General features: G+C 32.3%; 1 protein-coding gene across 1 annotated transcript; it reads right to left on the reverse strand.

The window, feature by feature from the left end:
* Positions 1–920: 920 nt before the first annotated feature.
* On the reverse strand, positions 921–8,569 carry LOC134694296 (uncharacterized). The gene is made up of 3 exons (XM_063555303.1): positions 8,028–8,569; positions 2,911–3,018; positions 921–1,044 (listed from the first exon to the last, which is right to left on the reverse strand). The coding sequence occupies exons 1-3, from the start codon at positions 8,567–8,569 to the stop codon at positions 921–923; spliced, it is 774 nt and encodes a 257-aa protein (XP_063411373.1).
* Between the last annotated feature and the right edge of the window lie 11,345 nt (positions 8,570–19,914).

Below are 19,914 nucleotides of genomic sequence, written 5' to 3' on the forward strand. Positions count from 1 at the left end.
TCGTATATAGGGAGGTGAAATCCATTGTGACAATAGTAGTATTGGCAGGTAGAGGGTTTAAGTCCTGCATTTTTAGTAGATAATCTGTAGAATCTTTTATAAAAGATGGCAAGTTTTCTACATGTGGTCGAAGATAGTAATCAACGAATTCGGATATTTTTCAGTGGCCTAAACTTTTGCCCTGAGAGAAACGCATTAAATATAAGAGGAGAACAACGACACAACATTAAAATGAAACACACGCAGACACTGACTAAGCATTAGACAAAATCCCATGAGAATAACAAATATAACATCAAAACCAAATACATGACTTTGGGATAGATAAGTACCGTGACACTTCTAATAGTAATGTGAATTCACACGCAAAAATAAGTGAAAACAAACGACACAACGAAAACACAACGTTGAAATGTAACACACACATAAACGAACTATAATATAACATTTGCCACATTCCTGACTTGGTACAGGACATTTTTAAAGGAAAAAATGGTGGGTTGAACCTGGTTTTATGGCATGCCAAACCTCCCTCTTTTTTGGCCATGTGAAATATTATATTAAAATGACATAACAACATTACAGGACTACAATATAAATAAATAGGAGAACATAATTGACAAAAAAAAACACAAATAATAGCTAATAAAAGGCAACAAGTTTAAAATTTTGATACGCCAGAAGTGCGTTTTGTCCACACAAGACTTACTAGTGTTGCCCATATACAAAAGTTTGAAAGCCGAAACAAGTACAAAGTTGAACAGCATCGATGACCCGAAGTTAAAAAAAGTTGCGCCAAAAACAGCCAGAGTTTGTTGTTAGGTACCAGAACATTCCTTTTATTTAGAATAATTTATACTTTTGCAAACAGTAAATTTTATAAAATGACTATACAAAAGATATATGATAAAACTGAAGTATTAACTAATTACAGGAAACAACTGAATCAGGTGATCAATTTCGTATTGTTTTTCTTTCAGTTTTCCGTTTAGAATATCCTTCTCTTCTGTTAGAGTGGCGACTGCTGTCTCTTTGTCTTTCAATCTGTATATAAACAATATAAATAGAGTAAGATCTACAGAGTTGATAGTTGTTTAAATTCGTTAGTCTATCTTAACATGGCAAATTATAGCAAAAACAAAAACGTTAAAAAAAAAGGAAAAATGTTTGCGTCAATGTGTTACGTAAAGTGCCACGTAATATGAATGATGGTTATTTATGTAGTTTGATATGTTGTTTAGAGTCAAATAATAACAAACAAGACACCGTCTTTCAGAGGTGAGGTCTTAACAGCGTGTTCAAAAACTCAAACGTATATTTTTGTTTCAGATATCTGTTTCATTGAATTATACTATTCAAATTATGAGATAGATCTATTGAACTAAAACAAATTTTTCATAATAAACTATCCAATAAAAAGATACTGCGTCAGCGCTTTTGCCAAAAATAAAAACAATAAAATATTCCAACTAATTTAATTTTGCAGTAAATGGGCCAAGGCTCCGTGTTGAAGGCCGTACTTTAACCTATAATGGTTTACTTTTTAAATTGTTATTTGGATGGAGAGTTGTCTCATTGGCACTCACACCACATCTTCCTTTATCTATATACATATAGCAGAAAAAATACCACAAAACTTTGAAGGCCGTAAACATCGATTTCTTTACGTTTGGCACAAGTTACTAGGCAACAGATTGATTGTTACACCAAGAACGAAGTCGGTAACCATATAAGTATTATCAAAATGAAAATGATTGTTTCTATACAAAAGTTCACTAGTTTTGAAATATCAATGAGTACTTATTTAGAAAATAAAAGAGAAAGATTAATATTTTTCGATTATTAATGTAGTTTAACAAGAAATTTAGACTGCGACTAGCAGAGACAATGTAGTGATAGATATTTAAAAAAAATATAAGGGGAAATTTAGTAGTATGTAGTTGTTTTGAGGCGTTTGTACTTTTGGGTAGAGCCTATCTGAGATGAATCAAATTACAGTAATAATAAAAATTCTTTCTGCGTCATATGTGCATTTACAGGTTAATATTGTGTGTCATAGTTGACAATACAAACTTTTTATTGCATTACATAGTATTTTATTATTTCAATTTACTAAATAATGTTTTTGGTGATTGTTGATCCCCAATGCCGTCTAACTTCGTACTTTTTTGCCATATTTTTTGTTATCAAAGCGTCACTGATGAGTGTTGATGACTTAACGCACGTTTAGCGGGAAACATTTTAGAAATATGAAAATTGTTGTCCATTCGTTCATGTGTTTGAACATATGATTTTGATTCCAGCATGGAATTCTGTACAGGACATAATTTTTATCAAGTAAAGTTGCAAATTCTTCAGTTTTATTCAGTTTGACAAATTGATACCAGCAATCATTCAGATAAATTGTCAATGACTTCTCGGTAGCGAGTTCTATGTTATTTTGTATAGATTATTTGAAAAATATAGAAAAGTCTTTTAGCTCTAACTCAAAATATGGATAAGTCTATGATAAGGGAATCTACATTATTCAGTTTGGCAGCATTTAACATGTCGTACTATATTTGTCAACTTGTTTTAACTGAACCAATTCACTACTTTTCCTAAGTTTGCACCACCCAAATTGTTGAAACATGTAATTTCATCCCCCGTCTTAATATTGTATGCATATAATTTAAACATATAAAGAAGTAGGTCCGATAAGGGTAAGATACATGTGCAGTGAATTGTCAAAATCAGTCAATATTTAGGTTAAAGAAGTTGTTCTTTCTAATACATTGTTTAATGTTTACATTTAAACAATTTTATTAAATTACTATATTTTGGGGGCCAAAAAGTGGTGTTACTGAACCTACTGCTTTAAAAATATAGGAAAACAATGACATGTTATAAACCGTCCAATATATGACTTACAATGCGACTTCTTTGACGTTTCTTTCTTTTATCTCTGTTTTCAGCTTGTTATTTTCGTCCAAAAGTTCAATTATTTTTCTCTCCTTAAGTTGTAATTCTCCAGATAATCTAAGCATATTAAATGAAATGACGTTAAACATATACGGAAGAGGAAACAACGAATAAGCAGACATAACAAAACTCCATTGACAAATGAATCTAATAAAACTGACTAAATCAAATGTTAGACTTTCTAAATTACTGGTAAACATTACAAAACTAGTTATTTTTTTATGTGAACGAACATGACAAAATAAACTCGACAAAAACTACAAAAAAATCAAATATTTAAAAAGAATACGCAAGACAATTTATCAAATTATGAATAAACATTAATGAGAAATCAACAAAATATTTCACTCATACATTTTTTTGTGTACCATATTTAGTTTATATGTCGTGTACAAGTTGCAATTTTGTAATTGTTATGCATGTTATAAACTGAACAATGCAAACGTACTCGTTATTACATGTATAAAAGTACCTCGTAAATATCATAACATGTACCAAAGTATGCTTAAAAATGGTTTTAACTTGTACAAATATTGAAAATTAAGATATTTTTCTATAACAGTTGTGATTAACCTCGACAACAATTTCATTATTTTTTTATTTGTTGTTCATGTTAGCATGTTTTGTCCTTTGATATATAGTAAATGGCCGGATGAATAGTTCTTATGATTCCTTTATATCTTATTTAGTATTCTATTAGACATTTGCAGAAACTTTCATAAACTTACGATTAGGTTTACAATTACACTTACAGGTAGCATTTAAATCTTGGGCTTTCTCAAAGTGTAAAAATAAACCGTCGATCCAAAACAATGTAACGATAGGAATATTTTTCTACAGTTGAACAATGATTTTTTTTCAAATATATTTGCAACAGTGTGTTAACATTAATTATTGTATACGGTGTTATCCAAGGTTGCTAAAAAAAAAGGTGCAATAAACGATGGAGTATGTAAGCATGTCTATGCTAAGACATACTTTCTCTCTTTTATTTTGTTTTAAAGAGAATGAGGAAATACAACGGACGGGTGTTTTTAAGCTATTTATTCTTTGTGAAAGTTTACTTGCCGTTTGGTATAATTTCTAAATCTTTTATTTTTCCTGAATAGGGCAAACACTTTTTGTCTATGTTTTTGGTTTCAATAGAAAAAAAAATTACAACTACTCAAGAAAAAAACTATATCGGAAATATATTTAAGACTGTTCGCCAGACTCAGTGACTTTTTTGGATTCCAGCGTCACTGATAAGTCTTTTGTAGACGAAACGCACGTCTGGCGTATATACAAAATTTAGTCCTGGTATCTATGATGAGTTTATTTGAAAGGTAACATAGCTGTACTCATTTACGATAAAACGACGTGTAAATTTCTTTACCAACAAAACCATAGTTTCAAAGTAGAAGATAGATATTTAAAATATCAAAATGACATCAACCTCATGCAATAATCTTATATTACTGAAAACAAAAAAATGAAGTCTTAAATTTACATCCGTTAATTTGAAGGCCAAACATGTTGAAGAATAGATTCGGCACTCCTGAGATATTCATAATCAAGCGTGGTCAAAGAAAACAATTTCTTCTCTTTGCCTTTATAAATATATATATTAGTTACGCGTTAGGCGTGTGTACTTTTGGGGAGAGTATACCTGAGAGGAATCAATGTATTACTGAAAAATTATTACACCAGGGTTTTCGATATCACAAACTAGTCAAAATTTTTACTAAATTTTATCATCGGTATAAAGACCTCATTCGTAAATATAGCTCAACATGCAGACTTTTTATACGTTCAGGTATTTCACATCAAATTTTTATGGAAATATTCTTACTAAAGCACAAAGGTGTCAGTATTCACCTCAGAAACTTACAAAACCTTTAAATAGACTGATTAAGAAGGGATATAATTACAATACTGTTGTCAAGCATTAAAGATTGCATATTTTGGCGTTAATATTGAGTCACTGATAAGGTCTTTGCGTCGGAACTAAAGACATTTATTCTAATTATGTTCTTCTCATATATGTTATGATGGTATGATACTAAACCCCTAACGGGAAAGGATTGTGACTGATGTTCATATGATGAAATCATAATCTTTCAGTCAGTTTAATTGAAGTCTGGAGCTGGCATGTCAGTTAACTGCTAGTAGTCTGTTGTTATTTATGTATTATTGTCATTTTGTTTATTTTCTTTGGTTACATCTTCTGACATCAGACTCGGACTTCTCTTGAACTGAATTTTAATGTGCGTATTGTTATGCGTTTATTTTTCTACATTGGTTAGAGGTATAGGGGGAGGGTTGAGATCTCACAAACATGTTTAACCCCGCCGCATTTTTGCGCCTGTCCCAAGTCAGGAGCCTCTGGCCTTTGTTAGTCTTGTATTACTTATATATTAGTTTCTTGTGTACAATTTGGAAATTAGTATGGCGTTCATTATCACTGAACTAGTATATATTTGTTTAGGGGCCAGCTGAAGGACGCCTCCGGGTGCGGGAATTTCTCGCTACATTGAAGACCTGTTGGTGACCTTCTGCTGTTGTTTTTTATTTTGTCGGGTTGTTGTCTCTTTCACACATTCCCCATTTCCATTCTCAATTTTATTACAGTAATAATAAAAAGTCTCACTGCGTCATATTCGCATTTACAGGTTGATATTGTGTGTCGTAGTTGATAATATATGTATTTTTTAATTTCATTTCATAGTATATTATTAGTTCAATTTACTAAATAATGTTTTTGGTAAGTTTTAGTCCAAAATGCCATCACTCTTCGTACTCTTTGTTTCTTTTTAACTTTTGTTATTCGAACGTAACTGATTGGTAGACTTAAGGTAGATCACCAGTATATATTTTTTGAGACAGAATTTTTTTATAATTTGCCAAAATGAAGATTTTACTATGCTCTTTTCAAAAATTTAATAAAATGTATGGGTCACCGTGCTATTTTTCAAGCAGTGAGTCGTTGAAAATTGCCAAAATTTAGTTAGTTTGTTCATGAAAAAACACATTAGTGTGCATAAAAAAAATTCTATGAGATAGAATTTTGAAATAAATTGCGAGAAGAAAGGTTTCATAATATGTTTTAAGAAAATAAAAAGAAAACATGGTGTCACCGAACTTGTTTTCTTGCTACAAGTAAAAATAAAAAAATTTCCCTATTAGTCCAGTATAAATTTTGTACTAAAAGAGTTATCTCCCCTTAAATGGCTCATTTGAAAAAAAAATGATTTTAAAAAACCCATAAAATTATATTTTCTAAAATATTTGAATAATAATAATAATTAACAGGTTTTCTTCAAATAGAAAAATCAGTCGAACTATTGAATTGCAAATCTGTCTCTAAATTTGCAGATTTAGGCAAATAACTAGACCGTTTGTGTACTGTGATTGTACAATCCAAGATGGCGGTATACCATCAATCTACCTTAACGTGCGTTTGGCGTGATATATTTTAGAAAGATGACGGTTTTGTCCCTTTGATGTGGTTGACCTTTGGTTTTTGTCATTTGATAAGGGACTTTCCGTTTTGAATTTACCTTGGAGTTTAGTATTTTGTGGTTCTTGGTTTTTAATCATTGTATCAATGATGAAATCAAGTATTTGACACCCTCACTTTAAAGTCAGATTTTTAACTTTAAATCATTTATCATATGGTCCGTTTTCGTTGTTCACAAATATAGTCCCTAGTGTTGACAGTGGGTTACTTGCCATTAATTTTTATACCCCTTCCAAATTTATTTCTCCATGTTTAATGCCTCAAATTGCAAGTAGGGGGATGAAATTACACTGTAAAACAAATTGGGTCCAGAATTTTAAAGGAAAGTAGTGATTTGGTCCAGCTGAAAAAGGTTTAAAATTAGCACTTAAGAAGCTGTCAAAAGATTTCAAGGCGCCCTTAACATACAATTGTCCATATTTTGAGTTAGAGCCGATGAAGTTTTCTATAATTTTGATATAATTTGTCCCTAAAGTAGTACAACACACTGTAAAAGTTTCTTTGAGAAAGCGCAGGTGGGATTTTTTTTATTTTCATTTATGTTCTAAAAGAAATGCACTACGAAATAATTGTGTTCTCGGACCATATCGCTCTTTTGTTTATCAACGATAATTACTTTTTCAGAAACAGGTATATATTTGTTACTTTATTACTCAACAGAAAATGACCTTTAAATCTAAAACATGTATAAGGTTTAGTTCATCCGGCTATAAATGACAAATAACTCATTGATAACATAAAATTGAGAATGGAAATGGGGAATGTGTGAAAGAGACAACAACCCGACCAAATAAAAAACAACAGCAGAAGGTCACCAACAGGTCTTCAATGTAGCGAGAAATTCCTGCACCCGGAGGCGTCCTTCAGCTGGCCCCTAAACAAATATATACTAGTTCAGTGATAATGAACGCCATACTAATTTCCAAATTGTACACAAGAAACTAATATAAAAATAATACAAGACTAACAAAGGCCAGAGGCTCCTGACTTGGGACAGGCGCAAAAATGCGGCGGGGTTAAACATGTTTGTGAGATCTCAACCCTCCACCTATACCTCCAACCAATGTAGCAAAATAAACGCACAACAATACGCACATTAAAATTCAGTTCAAGAGAAGCCCGAGTCTGATGTCAAAAGATGTAACCAAAGAAAATAAACAAAATGACAATAATACATAAATAACAACAGACTACTAGCAGTTAACTGACATGCCAGCTCCAGACTTCAATTAAACTGACTGAAAGATTATGATTTCATCATATGAACATCAGGCACAATCCTTTCCCGTTAGGGGTTTAGTATCATACCATCATAGCATATATGAGAAGAACATAACCCGTGTCCTGCCAACAACTGTTTTTAGAATAAATGTCTTTAGTTTCGACGCAAAGACCTTATCAGTGACTCAATATTAACGCCAAAATATGCAATCTTTAATGACTTGACAACAGTATCGTTATTATATCCCTTCTTAATCAGTCTATTTAAAGGTTTTGTAAGTTTCTGAGGTGAATACTGACACCTTTGTGCTTTATAAAGAATATTTCCATAAAAAATTGGACATACCCCATTTGAAACTGTTTATCAATTCCGTCAATAATAGCTCTTGTAAATGTGTCCTGGTTGAAACTTGACATTTGTCTTTGGCTAGACAAGGGTTGAACACTTTCCTCAGTCATAGTTTGATATTCTGTTTGAAGACCTTTCCATTCCAGAAAAAATAAATTGTCGTCCGGTTCTTGCAGGAGATTTTCAAACTTCAACAATCTGTCAGAAGATGCATTATAAAGACGTTGAAAGAAAACGCGAGTTCCTTTTAAATTTTGTGTTTCGGTATCACGAAAGTCAAACGCAGTAGTCATTTCAATATGTTTATAATGATTAACGATCTGATGTATCTCCTCCGACGTTTTCTCAACATCCTTGATGTAAGAATCACAACCAGATTGAATGAGTAACGACTGTTCGCCATCAATAGTTTCTAATGTCTTTTTTTGTTCTTCAACTTTCGTTTTCATCTTGTTTATTTTCTCGTCAACCTCCTGTCTACGGATATCGGTAATCGACTTAATTTTCTTTGAGATATGTCCATTATGAGAGCTTGTCATGCATGTTTTGCATGTCAAGCAGTCACATTTACTACAATAATAAAGAAACTCTTTTTTGTGAGAATCACAAACAGGAACCCTTTTGTAAATACAATATCCCGCCTTATGAATATCTACAACATTGTGATCCCGACAGACAGCCACTCTATCATGAATTTCCTTTCGGCATTGAGAACACAAAACTTGTTTGTCTTCAAAACAATATAAAGTTGCTGCTTTATTGCAAAACTCACATCTTTTTGATAGAGTTTGGGCCATTTTGACACAATATTACAACTTAATGTTTATCAAGGCAAATGAAATATTATCGCGGAATGTTAAATATCATTTTATCTGTTATTTAAATAGATTGTGTGTTTATCTTTCAACAACATCAGATAAAACACGATATAAATGTCCATAAACGCATAAAATAAACATTAACTTAACAATTTACTCAAAGACAAAACAATGTTTTACTTTTGTGTTACTTTTGTTGTTACTTAATTACAGATGACCCTGAATGAGTTATTTTATTTACTTTTTATGTATTTCTTTAATTGATTCATTGCAGTAATATTTCCCTTTAGTCGTATGACTCGGTATGTGTGTATTTGTATTTTTCCTGTTTGTCAGAGTATTTTGGAGATATTTTGATTTGTGTACTCTGGAATTTATCGGTAAAGTAATTACATTTTTGTTAAACTGCGGCGTCTTTGTTTATTGTATTTGCATGTTTATTTGAAGTATATAATTAAGTTATGCTGTTAATCAAAGCCGCTAAATCAATTTGAAAATTGAATAGTTAAAAAAGAACTTGGATCTTTCCAGTGTCGAAGGCAAAGCCGAACCTTGGTCGATTGTTGGCTGTTCTTGTAATGACCATATGCAATATCAAAGAAATAAAGAAAGTGCTTCGTGCTACAAAAATCCTTAAGTATTTTAATTTCCAAACTTTATTTCTTATTCAAAGCATTTCTTTACAACTTTGCTATAGGAAAGATAAACTCACGAATAATAGATATTAAAAGGTGCAAGGTTTAACATTTAATTTGCCAGACTCGCGTTTCGTCCACACAATACTAACCAATTACGCTCTGATGAAAAAAAATCGAAGGCCAAAAAAAAAGCACAATGTTGAAGAGCATTTAGGACAAAAAATGAGCTAACAGTTGGTGTAAAGAATCGCCTTTATATTCTGAATGCGTTTCTCTCGTCTTTTTTGTAAAAAAAAACCCAGAATATTTCTATCGTTGTTTTAAATATTATTGTTTCAAGTTACATGTAATAATGCAATGTTCTCGATGATAATGCATACAGCACATGGGATTTACCCATTTTGCAAAAACTCTCGAAAGGGTTCGTAGATATCAGGTTATAAGGCATGATATTTGGGCTCATCCATTTTACAAACAATTTCTTCAATGCCTCTCCGAAATACAAACACTTTTTCAGTCCTTGTATCTATGATGAGTTTATTTATCCCATTGGACTTATGTCTTATCATATTCTAACCAAATATCGACCAATCATTCCAAGTGCATATAAACAGGCATTTTATAGAGATACAATCCAAACGTGACGCAACATACTGGAAACTTTTCGTTACTCTTAAGAAAATGTAAGTGTATTTTGTATTTTTACCTTTTTGCGTCTATGTTTAATTTTATTAAGTTTTGTACGCTTTTTATTTTATTTTTTTCTGAACATACGATTGATTGTAACCGAATAGTCCGTTGATTATTTCCGTTTTTCATTACCCTTATCAAAAGCTTCAATTTCAAAATTCATACGATAAATATATATATACTAAGTAAATACACAGGCTTAAACGTTATAAACAAACGCCCACACCGATAACATTATTATCATATACTAGTATAACATGTTTAATTTATCATGTTTACCATCGGTATATTTCGTTAAAAGTTTGTAAATTTCTTAGTACAGCATGTACATTATGTACAGTGCATACTAGCATGTACAGATGTATTGAGATTCGAGAAAAACAATCAAGGCACAGTGAACAATGTTAGATATTGGACAATGGACAGTGATTTATGGGTTAATTTGGCCGAATAGTTTTGTGTCGAAACTAAAGACCACTGCCCTGTCATATCTTCTTCACATATTGATGCTACTTTAAAAATATGGAATTACCTTAGAATCGATGTGTAAAAGTCAGTTAATCTAGACATCAATATTGCCACTTCTAAATAGAAAATAACCAACATATTTATTAGCATAATTTTGGAACTGAATTTCTTTTGACATATCTTATTATGAAACTGTAACTGCACGAACATATAAAATATAAGTATTAAGAGACACTTAGTTAAGTTATAAAATTAACAGTACCATGTTTCTTGCACCAGATGCGCATTTCGACAAAACATGTCTCTTCAGTGATGCATCGTGGCCAAAATATATGAAATACAAAGCTTATCTAAAAGATAAAGAGCTATAATCCCAAAGATCCAAAAAGTATAGTAAAATCCATGATTTCATGATTGAGATAATTTCGAAAACAAATATGAGAACATTATCAAGGACAGTGGCGAGCGCAAACCTATGGTTAATCGCGTATTTATTGATATATCTGCATTAGTATTATTAGTATGGCGTTCATTATCACTGAACTAGTATATATTTGTTTAGGGGCCAGCTGAAGGACGCCTCCGGGTGCAGGAATTTCTCGCTACATTGAAGACCTGTTGGTGACCTTCTGCTGTTGTTTTTTTTTTATTTGGTCGGGTTGTTGTCTCTTTGACACATTCCCCATTTCCATTCTCAATTTTATTTTTTATGATTCATTTATATATAATTTCTGCAAATTTTCTGCAATGTTTATCTATTCAACAGAGTGACATCATTATAGCATTAGGAAGTTACGACTAAAGAGTAGCAGATCGAGCAGCAGAATTATGGCACGACCGGTATGCTGAATATATTCTATTTTCTGGTAAAACCGGAAATTTACTAAAGGTAACATTTATGGTATACTTCAGACAATTCTCACTCACAAATCAATTCATTTTAATTAATATCGTGAAAGCGCATGAAGTAATTGTCACATGAAGTCAAAAAGCCGTCTATTCATCCAAGTACCTAAACAATTATGATTTCATTTTAGGTTGTTTTATGTCTCACTGACGTGTAAAAAACATCAAATGTTGAATATATTACCAATGTTATTTCAACTGATCGGGCGGAGCTTACGTTTTAATTTGCATAAGGACAGTCTATTTGAAGATGTGTGTGATAAGGATGATTGCCGTTATAATTATTACTGATTTCTAATCACCTCTCAGTGTCATCAAAGGATTTTTCAAAACAATGACTGGACACTTCATTTTTGAGTTTATCCTAAAATCCCTAACTATAGATGGACTGGTATATTATGAGCGAACCGGTTAAACTCCGCCCAGTCAAGTGAAATAAATTGAGTAATACCTATAGACGATGGCATTAACTAAAGACAGAAGCCAAATGTATCGGTATTTTCAGTATGAAGTATTTACATTGTTCACTGAAAGATGCAAAATATACCAAAAGAACATCCAAACTGATAAATCGAAAATATGCTCACAAAGCCATGGCTAAAAAGAAAAAAAAAGACAAACAATAGTACACAAAACACAACATAAATACATAAAAAACTGAGCAATTAAAAAACCCATTAGAAACTGAGGTGATCTCAGGTGCTCCGGACGAATAAGCATTTCCTGCTTCACATGTGGCATATCACCAAATATTCATTAAAGAATTGTGATTTCATTTTTACAGGGAAATGGTAAAAGACAGAAGCGGAAATATTTCGGGATGTTGCAGTTGCAAAAAGTGTACCAGAAAACAAAATAATCATAGAAACTTAGGCCGTGTTAACACCAAACGCCGTGTAGAGTAAACATGTTTACAATTAGTTTAGTGTAGTGTGCACTGGTTTCACATTACATTTGTTCACATCTATACACCTTGTTTAGCTACCTGTACATAAGATTTGTTCTCACTTGTAAACTATGTGTCATTTAAATGTTCATTACGTAGAACTGAATTCAAAATTTTTGGACAATTTTTCTAGCGGTAAGGGAACAACCATTTGACTTCAACAGGGGGGGTGGGGTGGGAATGGAAATATTCCGATCCCCAATTTGATAAAAAAAAAATTGATCATACAGATGATAAAAGAAATATTCTGAATCAAAGAGTTTCCCCATACATTATAGTGTTAAATATTGAAAAAAAAATGTATTTGATCACCAGCATCGAAAAAAAAGGAATAAAAACGTACGCGCGAAAACAAAATCTTACCCAGATAAATAAAATAACCCTCCCCCTTTTTAAGTTAAGTGGTTACTACTTTATGAAAGCCATTTTTATAATTTGCAGTAGTTTTAATATACTAGAGATGTCTCGATTACGCACTAGAAAACGTTAGCTGCAGCAGCGTGCTTACAGCCGAAAAAAAGGATTGAGTTATTAGGGATCTCTAAATTTTTATCTTTTCTGTTTGTTTCAATGGTATTTCTTCTCCAAGGAGTATTTGGTAAAAGAATAGGGTAACGTTTTTTTTAATTTATTTTTAGTGTTATTTAACGGATCTGAGATACTAGACAAATATATCATTTACCCCACACTGTTTTTAGTCATGCATTTATGCGTGAATCGTTGTTTGAGTAAAGACCAGTGGGAAATATTTCTATGTACGTCAAGTCGATTCGGGAAGACCTTTTCAAACGAATTAGGCAGCAACTATATATATATAGTGGCAGCTGAGGGTGAAACAAACATTTTTTTTTTCAGGGCCAAAAACTGGAAACATTTTTTGTTTCCAAAACAAAATCCATAGCTCACCCCCACCCCCTTGCCTTTATGTTTTATACTCAATTTTAATAGCCCCACCCCCATGCCTTTATGTTTTATACTCAACTATAATAGCTCCCCCCCCCCGAAAATCAATTGGTTCCTGCCTTATGGGTTCGGCAATGATGCTGCTTTGAGTCTTAATCATGGGTTAATAAAGTACGTTAATTTTTTTTTAACAAAAAAAAATCTGTAAAATTTAGACAACAATTTCTGTTAAGAACTATACTAATAATTATCAAAAACATCAATTTTACTCAAAAATTGTTTCCTCCTTAAATATATACACGGTAAAACTAATGTCCTAAATGCCTAGTTTTGTGTACGCTTAACCTACACAAGGCCTACATTGACTATAGACTGTGTGTAGATAAAACATGATTTAAACTACATGTAAACATTGAGTTTTATCAATGGGAACGCAATTGTGTTTAGTTTACGTGTGAGTTACACTAACACAACACCGAATTTAGGTCAATGTGAACACGGCCTAAATCAACTAACACGGGGGGAAATGTACGTTTCAGCTACAAATTGCTACTCTACCGTAAGAGTTTACCTAGTAACATAATACTTGTTCAAAACCTTACATGGGACGAAGAACGTTGGCAACTTTCAAAAAACAATGGCCAGGTTTAAATTATAAACTTTATGTAACGTCACCGCAAATCACTTTGTTGAACTATCCAAATGACGAAGTAGGAGATTTAGACGACGTCCTTACTATTGTTATTGGTGACATGCAGAGAACCTATGCACAAATTGGATTACCAGACATTTCAAAGAATACCAGATGATGTCTGGTCAGCATATAACATTCTTTGTCGAAGTGGAATGTTTTAAACTAGAGAGCCTAAACTGACTTAGAAAAATCATGGCAGATGCTTCGAATAAAGGTATGATGGATATAATGTTATAAAAATGCTTTCATATTCGTGGAAAACTTTTTGAAAGCAGAGACGAAAAACTTATATATTATTTTCTTGGGCATCACTGACGAGACTTTAATTGTCGAAATGTGCTTCTGGTGCAGACACTTGTCTCTGAAGAATATCTATATATTTCAACGTGGTATATTAGTGTATATTAGAGTGGCTGTATTCTGGTGCAGTGATACTGTTAAATAGATTATGTGGAAAATAATTTAGATGAAACATGCGTCTATCGTATTAAACTATAATCCTAGTACCTTTGATAACTGGTTACTTTCATACTATTGATCATCATCAACAAACAGGAAAGTCACTTCTATTCTGCACACCTATATACCAACAGAACGATTTTTTCAATCACTTCTTAATAATGTTGAGCAAATAAAAATGATAAAACAAGTACATAACTTTTTTGTGTCATTTTCCAATAATCTGTATTTTTGAAAAAATACGAGAATACTATTCTAGATAATTATGTTTCCAAGATATGAATCACTTAAAATTTACATCAGTGTGCTAATGCATTTTTTTTAAACATATTTTACTGTAAGTAGTTCTAGTGGTCGCCATGTTTGATAGGAATTTAGAAACCATTTTGTTTTACTTTACATTTATTATAACGATCCTTTCAAAATATAATTAAGTAGTCATTGGGATCATGTATTGTTTGTTGTAAGTGAGTTGTGAACAACGACATTCGTTATGCACCTACAATGCTGTAATAGAAACAAATCTTAACCATTTATTACTCGATTTATTTCACCTGACTGGGCGGAGTTTAACCGGTTCGCTCATAATAAACCAGTCCATCTATAGATAGGTGTATTAGGATAAACTCATCAATGCAATGTCCAGTAATTCTTTTGTAAATTCCTTTGATGACACTGATAGGTGATTAGAAATCAGTAATAATTATAACGGAAATCATCCTTATCACACATATCTTCAAATAGACTGTCCTTATGCAAATTAAAACTTAGCTCCGCCTTATCAGTTGAAATAACATTGGTAATAATAATAAACTTGACTATGGTATGGTATGGCGATTAAGTCATTTTTCTATCACACTTTAGACCCTTAACTGTTTTGAATTATTGTCAAACATTATTTGGGTATTCATTACGCCAGCATTTTTTTTCATTATTCTATTTTGTGTTAATTCCATGATAGTCATGGCCATTTATATATTGCATATGATATATGCTGGTTGATTAATTTACCCTGGACGCATAAAGCTTTGTTCGGTTTCATTCGAGATCTGATAAACGAATCTAAAAATAATAAAAGTAAAAGGGCAGATTACGCTACTTTTCAAAAGGAAGTGTTAACAATGTATTTTATTGGACGAAATTTGTCGTCTTGCGAATTTAAATCATTTATTCTATGTTTCGTATAATTTTAGCTTGCTGTTTGATATAAATCAAATGTAATTCATGTTATTATTCGAAGTTTTGCCTTACGCTGAGTAGCATACTCCGAACTACTGCCTTGTCTGTATAAAAGCACCCCCCTCAATCACCAAGATCATCTATCATTTTTATTTGGAAAGTAGTGATTCATTTATAATGATTTATTGGGGTTTTTTTTATTATTTTTTTTCCCGTCTAATTATTTTCATTCGCTGTTTTTTTTGTTTCGCAAGATGCCGATTAGATATTTGGAATGTGATACCGAACAGTTTATACGCTTTTGAAACTGACACCGCCTAACCATATAGTTTACCATATAAGAGTTATCTCCAAAAATACTGTTTTTCTTGTGATCTCTAATGCTTTGCAACCGATTAAGAAACCGACAAATTTATTTTTTCCAAAATGCTTGTTATATCCTCAGGATGTTCTGTTTTATCAGATATCGACAAATCATTTTTACTAAATTTTTAGTTGCGACATGTCGTAACTTATAAATTTGGTTGCAAGGGAGCGTAGACAATAAATGGGAGTTTTCGCCCCTCTTATATTTAGAATGATGCGTAAAGTGATATTACTCATGAACCATACATATAAAGGAACTAGTGTCTTTTGATTTGAGATGTTTAGTCTATGACCTTGATATTGAGGTCAAGGTCATAGGTTAATCAAAATAGATCCTTATTGGTTGAAATACCTTCAATTGTTCTCTGAACAATTGGTTTTTAATTTAAGTTGTATTTCTTGATTTGTAGATTGGTGTTTATATTTGTATATATTAATGGACCGCTAACTGTGATCGAGACTGTATGACTGTAGTACCTAATAAGAAACGACTGAGAATAAGCCATAGTGTGCTTGAAAATGAACTTTGAAACAAACTTTTTTATTTATATTATACATTGGTCAATCAAAAGTATGTTACCCTCACAATGGGAGCGCACTTCTGATACATGTGTTGAGTTTGATTGTATAGAAAAATATGTTCGTTTAAGTCTGGCGAAAGACAACATAAAATGACAGATATCTAACCGCAAAAAAGTAGATTACTCTAGTAGATAAAAAAAAGTAAGACAGATAACCCTTCTTCTCAAGGAAAAGTACAAAATATTCTCCAGCCAAAAAGAAAAAGTAGATATCACTCTACTGCCGAAAGGAAAAAGAACAATTATCTCTACTGATTAAAATACTAGTAGACAGATAGCTCTAGCCTCTACATCAAAAAATGAAAAGACCAAATAACACTAAGGTAAACGACAGATAACTCTACTGATTAAAGGCAAAAAAGACAGATTACTTTAGTAACTAAGGAAAGAAGACAGAGTATCATTATTCTCAATATATATTCTCTTGTCAGAAAGAAAAGGACAGATAACTCTACTGTTCAAAGGAAAAGGACAGGTTACTATATTGTCGGCCTCATATCTTGACTAACATCTAGAAATTGACAAGGAGGATCGGTTTAAAACAAAACTTTACGTCAAAAATGATGATTTCAGCTGCCCAATTGTGAACTTTCCATATCTAGGTAGCAACATTCCAGCAGCACCTGCATACGGGGTATTTATCGCCCACATGATACGATATAACCGTGATTGCTTTTCCCATCAGGATTTTCTTGATAGAGGGTTGCTGTTCACAAGGAAGGTATTAAACCAAGAGTTCAAAACGGTGAAGTTGAAATCATCCCTCCGTCAATGTTACGGACGCCATCACGAGTTTGTTGACAAAAGAAAAAAGCACAAATAATTCTACTACCTAAAAGTAAAAAAGACAGATAAAACTACAACCCCTATTGCCAAGGACACGTGAGTATACTACCCAACAGAAAAGGGAAAGACAAAACTACAGCTTTAAGAAAAAGGAACATGCTACTCGACTTACTAATCAAGGGAAAATTGATAGGCAACACATCTACCCAAAATTTAAAAAACAACATATCGACTGTGTTTAGGAAACAGGACAGTTTCGTCAATTACCCTAAAAGAAAAAGTACAGTTTTTAACTTCACTAAAATTCACTGTTAAAGCATAAAGGTCAGATCAAGGAAAGATGAGACTTACTTTTTTAGTGACTCCAAATCTATTTTTTAGTTCTTGTACCAACTTTTTGTAGTTCCTGATAGTCTTCTGTGGAGACTTCACGTTTGATCAATTGCCAGAGAAGATTTCCAGGAACTACAAATAGTTGGTACAAGAACTAACAAAATATATTTGGAGTCATAAAGACCACCAGAACATACAGGCTGGAATTTAGTAGAAGAAAACGGTTAAATGGAGAAACACCAGAAAAATTTTCAGCAGAGCTAAAAAGGCTATATATATACAGATCCAACATTGTTGGGTTGATGTTTAGACGAGTTGTATATACATTATGTACACAGCCATGTATCACCATCATTGATGGCGATCCGATGGATACATCTGTTGTAGGGTTGTCACTGACTCAGACGTACTTATGAATATAATTATTTTCTGTGACTGTATCTTACATTAATTTGTAGGATCCTTTACTATAGATAATTTAGCTTATCTGTAACAATAACATCTTCATGCCTTATATATCATGTACTGTAGTACGCTGCTAGATTAAAACTGACGTGGAAAGGTAACATATGACCATCGCAAGCTCTTTGTTGAGAGCCCAGGTGGTCATGTGGTCTAGCGAGATGGCTGCAGTGCAGGCGATTTGGTGTCACGATATCACAGTAGCATGGGTTCGAATCCCGGCGAGGGAAGAACCAAAAATTTGCGAAAGCAAATTTACAGATCTAACATTGTTGGGTTGATGTTTAGACGAGTTTTATATATATATATATATATGACAAAGCCTACGAAAACAGATATGCAAGTACACGTCAGGAAAATCTACTGCAGCGACTTTTTTTTTGGGACTCATAGATTATAAGGCCCGTATTAATATAGAATTAAACAAAGATCCTGAAACAATAGAAGAAGCAGTGGAAGAAGTCATTACATACGCTGAGACCATGAGAAATCCGAATCAAGGAGAAAAAACGTGAGCCTGACGTCATGATTCTGGCCAAGACGTTTATTAAATATTATGGAGATATTCTTTGGAAAGTAAGAATAATAGATTTAACTTAATATTTTTAAAGTTTGTAACATTTTAAAATGCACATAAATGTTTGAAAAACGATTTACGCAAGTATTTTACTAAAATTCTACGGAAAACTTGAGGAAACTAGAAAAAACTGTCTGGAGTTTTCGTGTAATTGAAGAATATTTTGTTTCTTTTCACCACAAGATTTGATAAACATAATCGATAAATTTTGGCAAAACTAATATAAAATATTCATGTCACTGGTAAAGGATGATTTAGTAAATTGAAGGCAAAGTCTTTGCACTAGTTAAGGGTTCTAATAGGGTTTTCAGACAATGAGTTACACAGAAAAATGCACATTACTTGTCAAGGAAACTAGAACAAATCTTACATTTTTTGGTTAAAAGCCCAAAATATTTAGTCAATCATTTAGAATAATAATACAAGACATCATTTTTGTAATCAAATATCTAAACATGTATTGTCAGTCACGATTAAAAAAAAAGTGTAAGTAATACAGATAATTGTACTTCTTGTCAAATTTTGTCATTTGTTTCTGGTCACTTTTGAGACAATCGTTTTTAGCTAAAGGATACTGTCTCAACAAATAATTTTGTAATTAATTTATAATTCTTGATTTCAACTTCACTAAAATTCACTGTTACATGTAAAGCAAAAAGGTCAGATCTGGGAAAGATAAGACTTACGTTTTTAGTGAAAGGAAGCTAATACAAAGTCTCAACATGTTTAACCCCGCCGCATTTTTGCGCCAGTCCCAAGTCAGGAGCCTCTGGCATTTGTTAGTCTTGTATTATTTTAATTCTAGTTTCTGATGTACAATTTGGAAATTAGTATGGCGTTCATTATCACTGAACTAGTATTTATTTGTTTAGGGGCCAGCTGAAGGACGCCTCCGGGTGCGGGAATTTCTCGCTACATTGAAGACCTGTTGGTAATCTTCTGCTGTTGTTTTTTTTATTTGGTCGGGTTGTTGTCTCTTTGACACATTCCCCATTTCCATTCTCAATTTTATCTATCATATACAACTTTCAATAAATCACATAATTACCTATGAGAAAACTTTGTAATAACCAAGTTT

This window comes from Mytilus trossulus, chromosome 13 (assembly GCF_036588685.1).
Source record: "Mytilus trossulus isolate FHL-02 chromosome 13, PNRI_Mtr1.1.1.hap1, whole genome shotgun sequence".
Taxonomy (NCBI): Eukaryota; Metazoa; Mollusca; class Bivalvia; order Mytilida; family Mytilidae; genus Mytilus; species Mytilus trossulus.

What these genes read in the sequence shown, in the direction of transcription:
- LOC134694296 (XM_063555303.1), bottom strand. Translation starts at nt 8,569, where the DNA reads ATGACAAGCTCTCATAATGGACATATCTCAAAGAAAATTAAGTCGATT. An exon ending in GATAAACAGTTTCAAATGGG is followed by an intron (nt 3,019 to 8,027) that starts GTATGTCCAATT and finishes TAATATGCTTAG; the next exon opens with ATTATCTGGAGAATTACAAC. An exon ending in AACGTCAAAGAAGTCGCATT is followed by an intron (nt 1,045 to 2,910) that starts GTAAGTCATATA and finishes GTTTATATACAG; the next exon opens with ATTGAAAGACAAAGAGACAG.